The following is a 15,238-nucleotide window of genomic DNA, read 5'->3' as shown; positions in this document are numbered from 1 at the left end:
CCATTTGAATATAGACATTTAATACAGCCATTTGACTCAATACCTTTAGACCATGAAAATTTTGCACCTTGTTTTATGTCCCTGGATATGTACCAGTTTCTCCTGGTTTATAGTCTATGAGAACTTGAATAGAATTTGTATCCTCCTGTTGTGTGAAAATTGTATAAATCTTAATTATGTTGAATTGGTTCATAGTGCTTTTCAGCTCTACTATGTCCTTATATTTTTTGGTCTATTCATTCTATGAATTTTTGAGAGTTTGGTGTTGAAACTCCAAATAAACATCTTAATTTATCTACTTAAAAAATAATTGCAATATATAGGGGAACTATATGTAACTTTGTTATGTTTAAAAAAAAACTGGTGAGAATGGCAAAAATAGGCTGTATTTATTTATTTTTGCCATTCTCACCAGTTTTTTTTAAACATAACAAAGTTACATATAGTTCCCCTATATATTGCAATTATTTTTTAAGTACATAAATTAGGATGTTATTTGGGAGCATTACATCTATGAATCTGAGTTGTGTTCCACCATGAGTCCAGGCTTCTTTTAGTTTTGTCTTCATGGTATGTCATTGTGCAAAAACATAGAATTAATTTATTCAGAAATATTCATTGAGTTTTATCGATGTTCTCAGTCCCAGGGACCCAAACATCCCTGTGAGGAAATGTACCCCTCTTCAACTTTTGAAGCACCATGCTCCCAGCTGCTACTACAATCAGTTTCATGAATGAGTGTGTTGATTACTAACAGTATATTGAGTATTAATACTTAGCTATGACTAATGCTTATTTAGCTGTAGTTACAAATAGTTACTGCAACACTATTATGTGTGAGCTAGTGAAGGACAAGGGAGTGTCATGCTGCAGTCCACGAGGTCGCAAAGAGTTGACTGAACAACAACAAATTACATGTCAGGTGCTGTTTGTGTGCTGGGGTTTCAGTGTGATTGAAATAGCCCTAACTGAATGTGTATTTTGATGGAGAGACACCGGTAATATACAAAGTAAATTGTTCAAATGTAAAGCTTGCTGGATGATGACAAAGGCATATTTTTGTAGGGTCTTTCTGGAAAATTTCTGGCTTTATAATTAAACAAAAAACCCACCTCTTTAATCTCTGAGAATAAGGAGACCTTACATAAATGGGGCTAGATTAGGAGCTCGCTAGATGAAGTGAGGGAGGAGGGAGTGAACACATTTTAGGAAGAGAGAACAGGTATGGAGCGGGTATACAGTCCTGGCGGTGAGATGGCATCATCTGTTCAGAAGATGAAGCTCGTTTTCAGAGGTTCTAAGAACATCTAAGTGTTTCTGGGTAAATCACCCAGATTATTTAGATTAGGACACTATTTCCCTAATTCAAGTTCTGAGCTTTAATTTATTGATATTCCTGGGCACTGTTGTATGTCCAAGTGCACTCAGAGGTTTCGTTCCCATTGAGACAGTGCTTTATATACTGGAGTCCAGTGACTGTCTCAGTCTGATTCACAGCCTTATGTCTGGCCCACCACAATCAGTATTTCTTGGGAGCCTACGCCTGTATTTTTAAGAAGCCTTCCCATGAGATACTCATATTCCTGACATTTGAGGACCTCTGCCTTATGATGTGTGTGTGTTAGCCACTCAGTCATGTTCAGCTCTTTGCGATCCCATGTGCTACAGCCCTCCAGGCTCCTCTGTCCCTGGAATTCTCCAGACAAGAATACTGGAGTGGATCTCCATTTCCTCCTCTGTTGCCTTTAGGATGGCAGGGTCTGATTCTTCCCAAACTCTTAGAACCTCTTCAAGGGCGGCTTGGTAAGTGCATGTTGTTACCTGTCATTCAGTAAATGTTACACCACTGTGTGTCTCCATTAATCCACTTCCCCAATATTGTTGAGAATCTTTCCAATCTTAAGGCAACAAACACTGGTCCAACACTAGGAAGAAATTCACTGGGAAATACACCCAACAAAAGCAGATACTCTGGCGCTCAATCTGATCCTGCGTGTTTTGATGAAAGGATAATGATCAAAAGATCACATTAATGCACTGTCAAATTAGAAGAACTCAGGGATTCCTTCATAATTCTCACTAATGAAGGCTGTCCCGGCATCAGGATTAGGTTTCAATATGGAAAGACAAGCACGTGTGTGGTGCCTGCCTGCATGCATGCTAAGAAGCTTCAGTCCTGTCCAAGTCTTTGTGACTCCATGTGACCTCAGGGGAGTCTACCAGGCTCCTCTGTCCATGGGATTCTCCAGGCAGGAATACTGGAGTGGGTTGCCATGCCCCCCTCCACCCACAAATATATGCTTATTAAAAATTGCAAGAAAAAATTAGTTTCTACATAAGAATGTCAGTACATATCACTGTTATTTTGAATGAAAGTGAAATAGAGCCTTTAATTTGTTCTTTAAAATAAAAAAGACTGATATTAAAAGTCTCTAATTTAAAGTTTTATAAAACTCTTTTAGAAAACAAATCTGTAACAAATTCAACCTTTGGGGGAAAAAAATGAATCAATGAATTTTATCTCTATGAATTCTTTTAAGAGTATTTTGTCACAAATCATGCTTCCAAAAGCATATAGACCCTTCCAACTCTGGCCATTCTCTGTTTAAGGCCATGATTTTGGCCTCTGTGAGGCCTCAGTCTTGATTGGTCTTAACATCCTGAACAAAACAGCCCGCAACCTGTTCGCATGTGCAACGTTTGCCTTGTAGGTGGAACGGCCACCCGGCAGAGGGGCTTCCTGGGCTGCATTCGGTCTCTGCAGTTGAACGGAGAGGCCCTGGACCTGGAAGACAGAGCCAGGGTGACCCCAGGAGTGGAGCCGGGGTGCGCAGGGCACTGCAGCAGCTACGGGAGGCTGTGCCACCACGGGGGCGCATGCAGGGAGAAGCCCAGTGGGTTCTCCTGTGACTGCACCTCCTCCGCGTACGCCGGGCCCTTCTGCTCGGATGGTGAGTGTGACATGGGTCCCCCCAGCAAGACCGACCCCACGTGAATAAAAGCTCCAGCAGTTCTTTCCTTTGTAACTATTTAAAACACAAATATTTCCATTCCTGAACACTTTTTTGGGGGAGGGCAAATTGCCTATTTTATGCCCATGACACGACATTACTTAAATATTTGCCTCAGTTCTTTAAAAACTGTCTTTTAATGATAAACCTTCTAATAGTTGCCTCTAGTGGTATAAAGTGTCAGCCGCTCCATTTGCTGTTTTCTATCTACTGTTAATGCTCTTAAATAATACAGGTGTCAACAGCCAGTCCCATGGGGGCAGTTCTCATTTTTAAAATCATTACAAGCATTGTTGTTATTTTTGAAGACGGCCAGCCATGCAAAGACATTTGGGAAGCCTTGTTGTTTGAGCAAACAAATATTATTTAGCAAACAGGACTAGAAATAACTTTTCCATTGAGCATCAATGTGTAACAAAATAGAGATACTCAGGCACCTTGTTCTATGAAATGCCGACTTTCTGTTGGTGAAGTGAAACAGTGGACCATTTTTCAGCTGGTCTTGTTCACTGATCCACGTCATGGAAGAAGGGAAAAGCTGAGTGTAGCACTCAGTGTTCTGAACAGACTTCTGTGAATAGACAAACATTTGCTACACCTTCATTGTTCCTCATAGAAAATTGTCATCCAGTTTAATTCAATTGCTTTACTTAAGTGTTTCTGGACTACTGAACCTTTACCTGAAGGAGACTAATGAAAATTGGCCTCAAACTGAAGCAATCCTACTTTGCAGTAAAAACATTTGGGATTATTTAAAGGAAAGTTGACCAAAATTAACTCTTCAAATCATCTATTTTTCATCAGGAATAACATCATTTAAAATCAACCTTGGGTAATCAACCACTGCTTCTGCCTTTCTATAATTCTCCTGTTTAAAGTTAGAACTAAGACCATTTCTTTACAAGAGCATGTCTTCATTTTCTGAATCTAAATGATTTCCAGGTCATCTTGCAAAGTGTAATCGGGAATGTTATTCTGCATCCACATAGTATATAGGATTTAAAACGAATATTGTGCATAGTAAAAGTAAAACAAACAGACAAAACCCCTGAAGCACTGAGTGGAGATGTTGCCACATTATCCATGCACATCACCTGGAGATCACATTCAGCACCCGTACAGTGAGGAAGGGAAGAGTTCTGGAATCCCAAACTAGTTGCCCCTTCCACCATCCTCTTCATTTTTATATAGATATATTGGGGGTGTGTGTATGTGTATGAATTTAGGATATTAATCCTAAATTAATAAATACTAATCCTAAATGAATAAATCCTAAGTATTAAAATCACTTATGTAAGTAAAATGATTTTTTAAAATTTGGATAGTTATTTTTTAAATTTAAAAAGTATCATAACTGAGACCACTGAACAATCCTTGTTCTTCAGTTTTTTAACATAAAATTGTGCTTATCATTTCAGAGATTTCTGCCTATTTTGGATCTGGCTCATCTGTGACTTACAATTTTCAAGAAAATTACTCCTTAAGTAAGAATTCCAGCTCCCACGCGGCTTCGTTTCATGGTGACACCAGGCTGAGCAGGGAAACGATCAAGTTTAGCTTCCGCACAACACGGACGCCAAGCCTACTGCTCTATCTGAGTTCCTTTTATAAAGAGTACCTTTCCATTATCATTGCCAAAAATGGTGAGTGCTGTTCAGATGAGAGAAAATAGTATCAGAGCGTTAGATCCGTAATAATATGGATAATTCTCATGTTCTTGCTTCTCAGACTACAAACAGGAAAAAAAGTGTGCCTGCTTGGTGTATTCAGTGTTGTTTTTCAGTGCTGTCGGGCAAATGTAATCTAAAAGGATTATTTAAAATACTTAAAATGCCTTTATAGCCTTATAGTTTTGGTAATTTAACATATTCTGTGTGAATTTTTAATTTCTGTAGATAAAATATTTATTATAATTTATTATTGCTAGAAAATCTTTACTGTTCCATGTGATTGTCAGTACCAATTTTCTGGTTCATTTTGAAATAAAATGCCTGTTTGTACATAACAAATATTTCCTTCAAATCAAAGTAGAGAAGTTTTGAGAGAATGTTAACTAATTAGCATTATGTATAAGAAAATGTCCATCTCTTGGTTCTGATTTTCGGCAATAAAGTAGTCATGGGTACATCAGTGCAGGATAATAGTGTGTGGTTTAGGATGTGTGTGCTACAGACACCCACTTACTGTTGTTCTCGTCCCTTTATCTGGGTTAGAGATATAAAATTCTATGAATAAATTGTCTGGGTGAGGAAAACAAAGGTACATACAAACATGCAGATATATCATTTCAACTAAATCAAATATGGCCCAAGGGCACTGAATGCCAAATTAGAAAAAATATTGTTCAATAAGTATATTCCTCCTCACAATATATATTTTGAGCTTGAAGTTTATCTACATATATTTGTTAAACTGAAAGATATCCTATGAAGTAGATTTACTGACATCTTTGCAGGCAATTAAATGAGTAGTATTAACTCTAATAGTAAGTTTGGCTTAAAACTATTCATCTCACCCTAATTTCATTCCAAACTCTATAACCATCACCACTTGAAAAATATTCCTTATCTTTAGTAAAACTGTATTTGATAACAATAATTCCATTCATCAGTTGCATTTCAGGAATGGTAGGCATATTTTTTGAAAGATGAATTACAGATACAGAAAGTTACAGCAATATTCCACAGTAGTTTGGCACTTCATAATATATTAAACCTTATTATTTTAAGTCAGAGGCTAGTACAAAGATTTGCATGTGCTTAATTACATATTTGACAAATTAAATATTTGCAAGAAAGAGCCTGCTTATTTGCAGCCTATTTGCTCTTAACTTTGGGGAAATAGTGCAATTTCACATGGAAACTGACTTCTAGGAATTATGATGAAAGTGTACAGTCAAATGAACTGTTGTGAATTCTTCCCGAGGAATTAGTAAGTAACAAAAAAGGACTCTGAGTTTTTTTTTAAAGGCGTTTTAAAAAATATAATTTTAACTAAACTATAACTTTTCCCCTCTACTTTAGGAAGTTTGCAGATCAGGTACAAGCTAAATAGATATCAAGAACCTGATGTTGTTAACTTTGATTTCAAAAACATGGCCGATGGGCAACTTCACCATGTAAAGATTAACAGAGAAGAAGCAGTGGTCTTTGTGGAGGTAATAGAGAAAATACAACCGAAGCAGTGTTTACAGTTAAGCTCCCCAGCGTGACGGACCTGCAGCAGAAATTGGATAGTGGATAGTTAAATAAAATCATTCTTCCAGTGCCACCCTAACACAGATCATAGACCATCATATGTGCTCAGTGTTTTTAGCAATAGGATCCGGTTTAAGAGATTAATCGTATTTGATACTTAAAATTGCCAAACTTTCCTATTTGTTTTACTTTACTCAGGTGGGAAATGCTTTTTAGTTTAGCATAATCTACTATTGGCAGAACTGTTGCTACTCTCATGAAACCAGTTTACTTCAGATGGTTGTACATGCAGCCGTATTTCTTGCACAGAAATTAATGATCACAATTTCAGAATGAATTTTAAAATGATGTGAGTTATAGCAGAGAAAGTTGAATTATTCACTCTACCAGCTTTTGAAGAAAAGCACATATGTTTCAGCCCTCTAGATACAGGAAAATTTCTTAGCTGAATGACTCAAGTAAAAATACCCAGCTAAGTAAAAATATCAAGATGAAGATAACTTGTATCTTTTTGTTGGTTTTCTCCATTTGAATTTCTTATACAGTGGAGAAAAATAAAGTGATATAAGGGGATAGAAGGTAGGGTGCACTGGTATCTGAGGGTAGCATAAAAGTAGTTTAGAAAATAATATTCACCTGTATAAATGACTGACTTTAAACTTTGTTTTTCTAATCTTTGGGGCCATATTAACAATTGCCTATTTTATCATTTTCTTTTGTCTTCCTTTGCTTCCTGTCCTCTTCTCAATGACAACATCTGTGTGGACATTTGCATCTCATGTAACAATTTTGTAGATTGATGAGAGCATGAGGAGGCAAGTCCACCTGGCGTCAGGTACAGAACTCAGTGCAGTCAGATCCCTTGTACTGGGCAGGATTATAGGTAAGTAAAAGGAATGGCCTTTTGCCTAATCGTGATGCATAAACGTGGACCAGAAGAGTCATGTTCCAGATATGCGCGCGCGCGCACACACACACACACACACACACACACACACACAAATTCATCATGCCAAAAGGAACTGCTTGCCTTATTTCAGTTGTGAAGTGAATGACAATCAAGGCAGAAACTGTATTTCCTCAGGGGTGTGTGTAATTGTGAGCTGGGGCATTTTGTGTAAGATGAGCAAGCATCCTCCTTGAATAGTAACGCCATGCTGGTGTCTGCCGTATGTCAGTCCAGCATAATGAAACACGGTCTCACTCTCACACTTCAAAAACATCAAATAGTAAAGGTATAAATAACACACCATATGTCAATCAGCTGCCAAACGTATAAACCATCATCTAATGATAGCACTAGGATTAGGTCAGAAGAATATGGAGGAGAAAGCAATTGCGATTCTGCTGATTAGTGAGTATGCTTCCGGTTGTGGCCTGGATCCTCTCTGCTGTTGAAGGCAGTGGCCAGCCACTCCTGCTGACTTATAACCCAGCGTCTGTCTAAATGCCTTTTATAATTCTTATTTCTATCCACCAAGTCACCTGTGATAATAGCATGGAAATAGAAACATACTCTTGCCATTTTAGCATCAAAACATGTGCTTTTTAAATACTTGCCAACAAAGACTAAATGGAAAGAGGGGCAATAAATTTTAAAAGAGATTTTCTTTTTAGATATAAATGTGAGGTTGGAGGACTTCCTGTAGTCTGATTTTCATTCCAAGTTTGATATTTCACATTAATCTGGAATATTTTGTCTAAGATAGTAAATGAGATATTTTATTTTTTGACCTTTTCAATTACTTGTACCTTGATAAATCTTTTCTTACATTCCCTGTACATAATGTTAGAATCTTGAGAATGCTTGATTAAACCTGTGGGTGAATGATCAGATATTGGCTCTGAGAAGGTTAATACTAAAGTTTACAAATATTTATAGTCTTTCTAGCATTGTGACAAGCACCAATGTTGTATGCTTTTATTCTCCAAATAAAGGAAATATGAATTGAATTGTTCTTCTAGTATGCTAGATGGACATGAAATATATGTGTAAAGTACTACTTAGATATCTGGAAGCTTAACTGGAAAATCCCAAGTGAGTTTAATAGCATAAATCACATAAATTCAACTACAGTAATAAAAAAGATCAAATAATTATAATAAATCTCAATGTCAAGAGTTCCTCAGTCTAGCAGGGTCTGAGTTAAGGCATTTTACAAAAAAATGTAAAATTAAAAAGATTAAAAATTCTAACAACTATGCATAATGTTGATAAAATCATATTTTTGAAGAAACAGCATCTTCAAACTTAATGCCAGATTTGCTGATGAAAATATTTTGTGTGAATAGAAATATGTTAAATATATTATAAAACAATTGGGAAACTGACTGCATTCTGTGAGGAAGATTGTATTAATCAAACAGTAGACTAATAACATTCATTATATAGATACTTGTTTCCCTTTTTATAATGAATATTGCAGATTAGTAAGGAATTAAAGATGTTAATGTTTTTACTCAAGAATAGTGTATTATTAAAACTCATATCACTCATGCTGAAAAATAAGATTAAAGTCCAAGTTCTGCAGTGAACTTTAGAGTTTGAATCAATTAATTCTCCTAAGAATATAGGTATGAATTAATTGATATCCTAAGGTGTGAATCTTGACCAAAGACTAACATTGCATGCAAATCATGTGTAATTCAAAGGAGACTAATAATTTATAGTCATATGGTGTGGTATATGTATGCATTTACAACAAAATGTTATGTAGTATATTATTACATTTTAATATGCTATGTTCATTTATGGTAAAAATAGATGCTAAAATGGAGCTATTCGTTTTCCAGAGAGTTGCTCCATCTTGAAGTTTCAATGTTAGTTGCAGTCCTCTAAGAAGCCACTGTCAAGACAAAATTAACCGTGTGAGGGTTTTATCAAGGGGACACTTGTGAAAGAGAATGTGAGGAGAGAGCTTGTAAGACTGCATGCAAGCCTCCTTCCAGTGGGGAGAGAGGGAGGGAAAGTTAGAAACGCCCTGGACTTCAGCTTGGTGGGGGAGCCGAGTCTGTCGGCCACCAGGGGAGCCTCGTATCTCCAGAGGGTGGGTGTGCCTTGGAGTCCCCGCTGCGGTCAGCTCTTGCCTGGGAACAGCCGTGGGAAGCAAGGCCCTGGCCCAAGCACGAGGATGAGTGTCAGAGCCGGCACCTGGGGCCCTCGGTCGGTTCCTCTCGCCCAGCTGGAGGTCTGTAAGGCACATTCTCATGGCCTCGTGCTAACCAACTATGGTTTTCATTTTTATAAGCCCGTTTGGTTCCCTTATCCATTTAGCACATATGCTGGGATCACCTGTTGTGAACACAGAGAATGCCAGTCAGCAAGGCAGACGTTGCATCTGCCCTCACAGAATTTATGGTTAGTGGGCATACAGATAATCATAATACACAATGTTCCAGTGTATCTAATTGAATGTAGTATACCCTATGTTGCTTGGGATAAAATAGCTCCAAATTATTCTCCAAAGTAAAGAAGTTAAACACAGTGGAAGTTCCTTGGCGGCCCAGCGGTTAGGACTTGGTCTTTCACTGCCATGGCCCTAGGTTCAGTCTCTGTCAGGGAACTGAGATCTTGAAAGCTGCGTGGTGCAGCCAAGAAAAATAGTAAAATACTTATATCATTTTACAATATCTGAATAGTTCTTTTAAGGGAGCAGAAAATAAACATTAACCAATTTTTTTAGAGTTGTCATTTGCCTACATTTTCAACCAAAGACTCAAGGATATGACCATCCACTGCCATTTCAGATGGACCCCAGAAATAAAGGGCATTCTTCCCCTGTTTTTCATACTCATTCCTTACACTTAGGAAGAATCATGGGAATAATTTTGGATTATTGTCACTGTTAATCAATATTACTAGCAGATGTTGAGAGGAGGGTAAATTTTAGAAATCATATCAATCTGTACTGTGATGACATGAAAACCATCTCTAACTCCCTACTACACTTAAAATATTTGAGGACTCAGTAACTTTGGCAGTGATAGTCATTAGTAGTTGGGAGCTGGGTTGGGAAGATCAAGCTTTTTGCCAAAGCAGCTCAATTCAGACACTCCTGTATTCAATAAAGTATATTACATTTGCTTTTCATATTCAGAATTCACTATAAAGTGAAGCTCTGGATTCTGTGTCTGGATACTTTAATATGTTAGGATAGATTTATGATTTATTTGAGTAAAAGCTGGATGATTATTTGCACTCATCCTGAGTGGTAACTTTTGTATATTGGAGGTGATTGATGACCATTAAAGATCATTTATTTCTTCTGAGGCCACAGAGCCAGGAAGTGCTCTTGGATCACTGTGGTGGGATTTAGGCCAGATGTAAATAAAGTCTGTAGTCAGCCAGGAACGGACATCCACTTACCCTGATGAAGAGCTTTGAGAACGATCTCAATGTGTCAGGATCCTTTATGTAAAACCCACTTCAGAGCCCAGAGGTGAGGAAAATATGTGAGCCAGGTAAGTTAAGGGCACTGCAATTGTGTAAATATATCGTGAAACATCTCTTAAGATAATGGAGGGTTTATTTTAAAAGAGAAGTACCATTTGGAGCAAAAAAAATAGAGTCTACTTTAAAATCACTTTTTTTTATTCATCAGGCTGATTTTTTAATATTTTGATAATTAAAACATAGACTATCCTCAGGACTTGGCATGACTTCATCCTTAACGTGGCTCTAGTAATTTCCAGACACAGCTATATCATTTTGAAATTGGCCATACCTAAAAACTTGAAAACAGCCTTTCTCCTCATTGTGATACATGAGCATTGATCAAAAGTGTCATATTCTAAAAGCAGAGAACACTCATGATGTTGAAATGTTTAATCTGATTTTAATTGTAGAGCAAATGGTAAGGTAGATACTGGGATTTTGTCAGAAGCACATATAATCACAAGTATGTGCTCCAGGTGGGATGGGCAAGTGTATGCCGTTGACAAGGATTTGGCTGTTAAACATCATAAAACAGAGATCTACTTACACTTCAATAGAGAGCAAATGACAGAAGCCAAAACCCCAAATCCCAAATTATATATCAGCTGCCAAAACCTAGGAACCCTCAGACAGTGATAAAACTCAAATAATTTCTAAAATAAAAAGGAGAAAGCAATTGTTTTATTTCTTTAGTTTACTGATGTGCTTGAAAATGTACCTGCATCAGGAATAAGTAAAAAATAAAACCACAATCAGGGCCTTACAGTACTGTGTGAGTGAATTTGTTAAAGACCAGGCATTGACGGATGAGAGAGGGAGAGGATGCAATTGACCGGAGTCCGGATACAGGACCTTCGGGGTGGAGAGAGGGCACAGACACAGCAGAGACATGGGTCCGGCCAGCCCAAGGTCCGCAGCTCTGTCAGAGCAAGGGCAGCGAAATGTGAATTCTGCTCGTGTTGTCTGTCAAGTATAGCCAAGGGCTGGAGATGGTTTCCATGTCATCAGAGTAAGATATTGCTTCCTCAAAACCATCCTCCTTGCTTGGGAGCTGCTAGTAATGCTTGTTAACGATAACTGGACCTAAAAATTGTTCCTACAGTCCACTCCCATTTGTAGAGATGAGGACAGAGAAAACACTTCCTCCATTTCTGTTCTTCCTTCTGAAGAGGCAGACAGTCCGATGTCATTTCTTTGTTAAGTGTGTTCAAAATGTATTAGCTACTGAGGCCAAAGTGAATGATTCCTCAGTCAGCTCCTTTAAGAGACCTACTTAACCAAAGATTACAGAAAAAGACATCTCTCCACGATGTAATTAATCAAAGGAAATATGCAGGTATAAAGTTGTTTGGCTAATTCATTAAGCTTTTATTGGGTCACAATTCCACTACATGGAAAAAAAATATCTCTGTTAAGATCGTTACATACTCTTGAAATTGCATAAAAGCCTCTCATAGCATAATGTGCCCACATTATGAATAATAACATAATTTAACCTGTTGCAAAATGATTGAAAATTACTGTTCAGAGGCTGAGTGATGTTTACAGTGACGACTTACGACTTTTGTATGTGAGAAATGTCATGGTGCAAGAACACTGACAGCAGAAACCGGTTGGTACATCTTGGTGGGAACAAGTAGGTTGCATCAGATGAACTGGGTCCATCTTCCTCGAAAAATTAATAGGCTGCATTACATTGGTTTTGGTTATGCAAACTCGTTAACTTCAATTATGAGGTCTTTTTTGTTTGTTTACAGATTTGTGTGTTATGTTAGGAGAGTTTTCTTAGTCTGAAGATGTTTTCACTCACCGCGAGCAGTAGCTTTGGTGTATTTAAAGACAGTGAGAGTGGGGACCATTTATCTATTGTGAGACTGCAGAGCCAGGAAGTAACTCAGATTTCTGCAGTGGAGATCTGGGCCAGAGGTAAATAATTGTGTGGTCAGAGGCAAGAGGATGTCTACTGCACCTCCTCAGAAGAGCTCAGGAACAGACCTCAGTCACGGGGATATTTTATGTCAAACCTGCTTCTAAGCCCAGAGGTACATAAGAAAGTTTAATTCAGTTACTTAAGGACACTGTGATTTTGCAAAAGTCCAGTCAAATGACACTTCCAATGCGACTGATCATGCTGAAAGCAAAAGAGAAGCTCAGGTTACCCCGAGATGCCTCACTATAAATAGCTTTTACATTAATCAGTTCTCAAGGTTGTGTCTCAGAGCAGTAGGCTTGGTTGGCATATAAATACCTTTTATGAAAAGCTGACATTATCTGTACTCTATTTGCTGTCTGCTTTGCCATTTTCCTTTTCTGCTAACTTTTGTCATTGTTACATCCTAGTTGTACTTGCCTATGATGGTAAAAATGTCCTGCTGGGTTTTAGCACTGCTCCTTTGAGTCACTGCACCATTTTCTGGCAAGCTCTCTTTATCTTTATGGATTAAAGGCCTTGAGATCCTTTCTTAAGATGGCCCCGTTTCCATAGGTATGGTCAAACTACTTAGGTTTGTTTTGAGGTTTTTTGTTTTGCTTTGTTGTTACTGTTGTTTTGAGAGCCACAAGAAGTTTCATGAAGCACTTCTGGTTTTAATTGTTCTTCATTTATTTCATATCCTTTCCAGAAACAGTTTCCTCTCTCTGAGTAATAAACAGAAAAGTGCTTCAAACAAATTTTAACTCCTTGGTACTCTTTTTTTTTTTTTTTTTTAGAACTTTTGGGAGAAGATTTCTTTACAGAAGCAGAAGTCATTCCCTTGGTTGGAAGATACAGTTGAGGCTAATTTTTTAACAGGCAGGATCACCCTCAAAATCTGGGTTGCTTAGGGATTTTTATAGCCAGAAACAGTCTAAATGTAATTGTCTTATCAGGATTTCAATGAAGTAAAGAGATATTTGTCTTCAATTCCGCCACCTGTCCTGCTCTAACACTTAAATGTTGTTGATATTTCTGGAGTCAGATAAAAGGAAAGATGGATTTTTTGCTCATTGGCTATATTAGCCCTGTTCTCAGTGCAGCTATCTGATGCTGGGCATTGCTTTTAAGCAACTTAATATAACTGCTAATTTCATTTGGACTCAATTCTGGGAAGGTGGCTGCAAAAATCTCATAGTTTCTTTCTCTCCAACTTCTAATTTCAACCCATTTAGTCTCCTGAAACAAGGGTGTTGATGATCCAGCCCAGCTGGTCGGGTTGCCTAGAGGCTTCCAGTAAGACTGTGTTCTGAGACTTCCTGCTTCTGGTTGGAAGGGAGCCTGGGGCCCAGCCTACAGGAGCCTTAGGGGAGACCCTGAATTGTGTGGATCCTGAGAAATTCTTGGCTTGTAGAGATCCCTGGACCCCATGGGGAAAGGGCGGCATTGAAAACTCAGGGCTTCTGTCTTCCTGCTTTGACTGAAATGTGAGAACTTCCTCAATCCTGAAATTTGGGCCAAGTTTTTTGTATCCTGAAGTTGAGTGGGTGTTTGGCAGGTTTTTTTACTGACAAGGATGGCTGATACACTGTCTACCTTCTCTGGGTGTCAACCACCTGAAGAAACAGTGATGGAGAATGGAGAACCAGCAGATGAGAAAAACAACCCTGTATACAACCCTGGATTCACCAGCGGTCAGATGGGGGAGAAACCAGAACAACCAGAAGTAAGCTATCCAAGGAGACAGACCCCATCCTGGGGGAAATCTAGCAAGAGCAATGCGAGGAAATTCTAGCCAAGCGACAAAAGACCTTGAGGAACTAAAAGCATGATTTTCCCAGACTTAAAAAAAAAAGTTATCTTTGTGGATATTTGAAATCGTCCCCTGGAGAGCACGTGAATGAAGCACTGTTGTTGTTCAGTGGCTCAGTCATGTCCGATTCTTTGCGACCCCATGGATTGTGGCACGCCAGGCTCATCTGTCCTCCACTATCTCCCAGAGTTTGCCCAAATTCACATCTATTGAGTCAACGATGCTATCTAACCATCTCATCCTCTGCCACCTGCTTCTCTTTTGGCCTTCAATCTTTCCTAGCAACAGGGTCTTCACATCAGGTGGTCAAAGTAATGGAACTTCAGCTTCAGCATCAGTCCTTCCAACAAATAAAGGGTTGATTTCCTTTAGGATTGACTGGTTTGATCTCTTTGCAATCCAGGGGACTCTCAAGAGTCTTCTCCAGCACCACAGTTCAAAAGTATCAGTTCTTTGGTGCTCAGCCTCTTTATGATCCAACTTTCACATCCATACGTGACTACTGGAAAAACCACAGCTTTGACTCTATGGACCTCTGTCAAGAAAGTTATGTCTCTGCTTTTTAATATGCTGTCTAGATTTATCATAGCTTTCGCTCCAAGGAGCAAGCGTCTTTTAATTTTATGGCTACAGCCATCATCTGTAGTGATTTTGGAGCCTAAGGAAATAAAATCTGTAACTGCTTCCACTTTTGCCCCATTTTGTTTGCCATGAAGTGATGGAACTGGAATGCCATGATCTTAGTGCTTTGTTGAGTTTTAAGCCAGATTTTCACTGTCCTCTTTCACCTTCATCAAGAGGCTGTTTAGTTCCTCTTTGCTTTTTGTCATTAGAATGGTATCATCTGCCTATCTGAGGTTACTGATATTT

The 15,238-nt window shown here is 38.3% G+C and overlaps 1 protein-coding gene across 2 annotated transcripts in view; it reads left to right on the top strand.

The window, feature by feature from the left end:
* Positions 1-15,238, top strand: part of CNTNAP4 (contactin associated protein family member 4) — a 271,612-nt gene that overhangs the window by 242,870 nt on the left and 13,504 nt on the right. For both annotated transcript variants that reach the window (XM_070451515.1, XM_070451514.1), the window contains exons 18-21: positions 2,712-2,951; positions 4,430-4,654; positions 6,035-6,168; positions 7,004-7,091. In XM_070451515.1, the coding sequence (XP_070307616.1) occupies positions 2,712-2,951; positions 4,430-4,654; positions 6,035-6,168; positions 7,004-7,091 (687 nt within the window). The remainder of the gene's footprint in view (positions 1-2,711; positions 2,952-4,429; positions 4,655-6,034; positions 6,169-7,003; positions 7,092-15,238) is intronic.

This window comes from Odocoileus virginianus, chromosome 20, assembly GCF_023699985.2.
Source record: "Odocoileus virginianus isolate 20LAN1187 ecotype Illinois chromosome 20, Ovbor_1.2, whole genome shotgun sequence".
Taxonomy (NCBI): Eukaryota; Metazoa; Chordata; class Mammalia; order Artiodactyla; family Cervidae; genus Odocoileus; species Odocoileus virginianus.
This window is presented reverse-complemented; position numbering and strand designations above follow the sequence as displayed.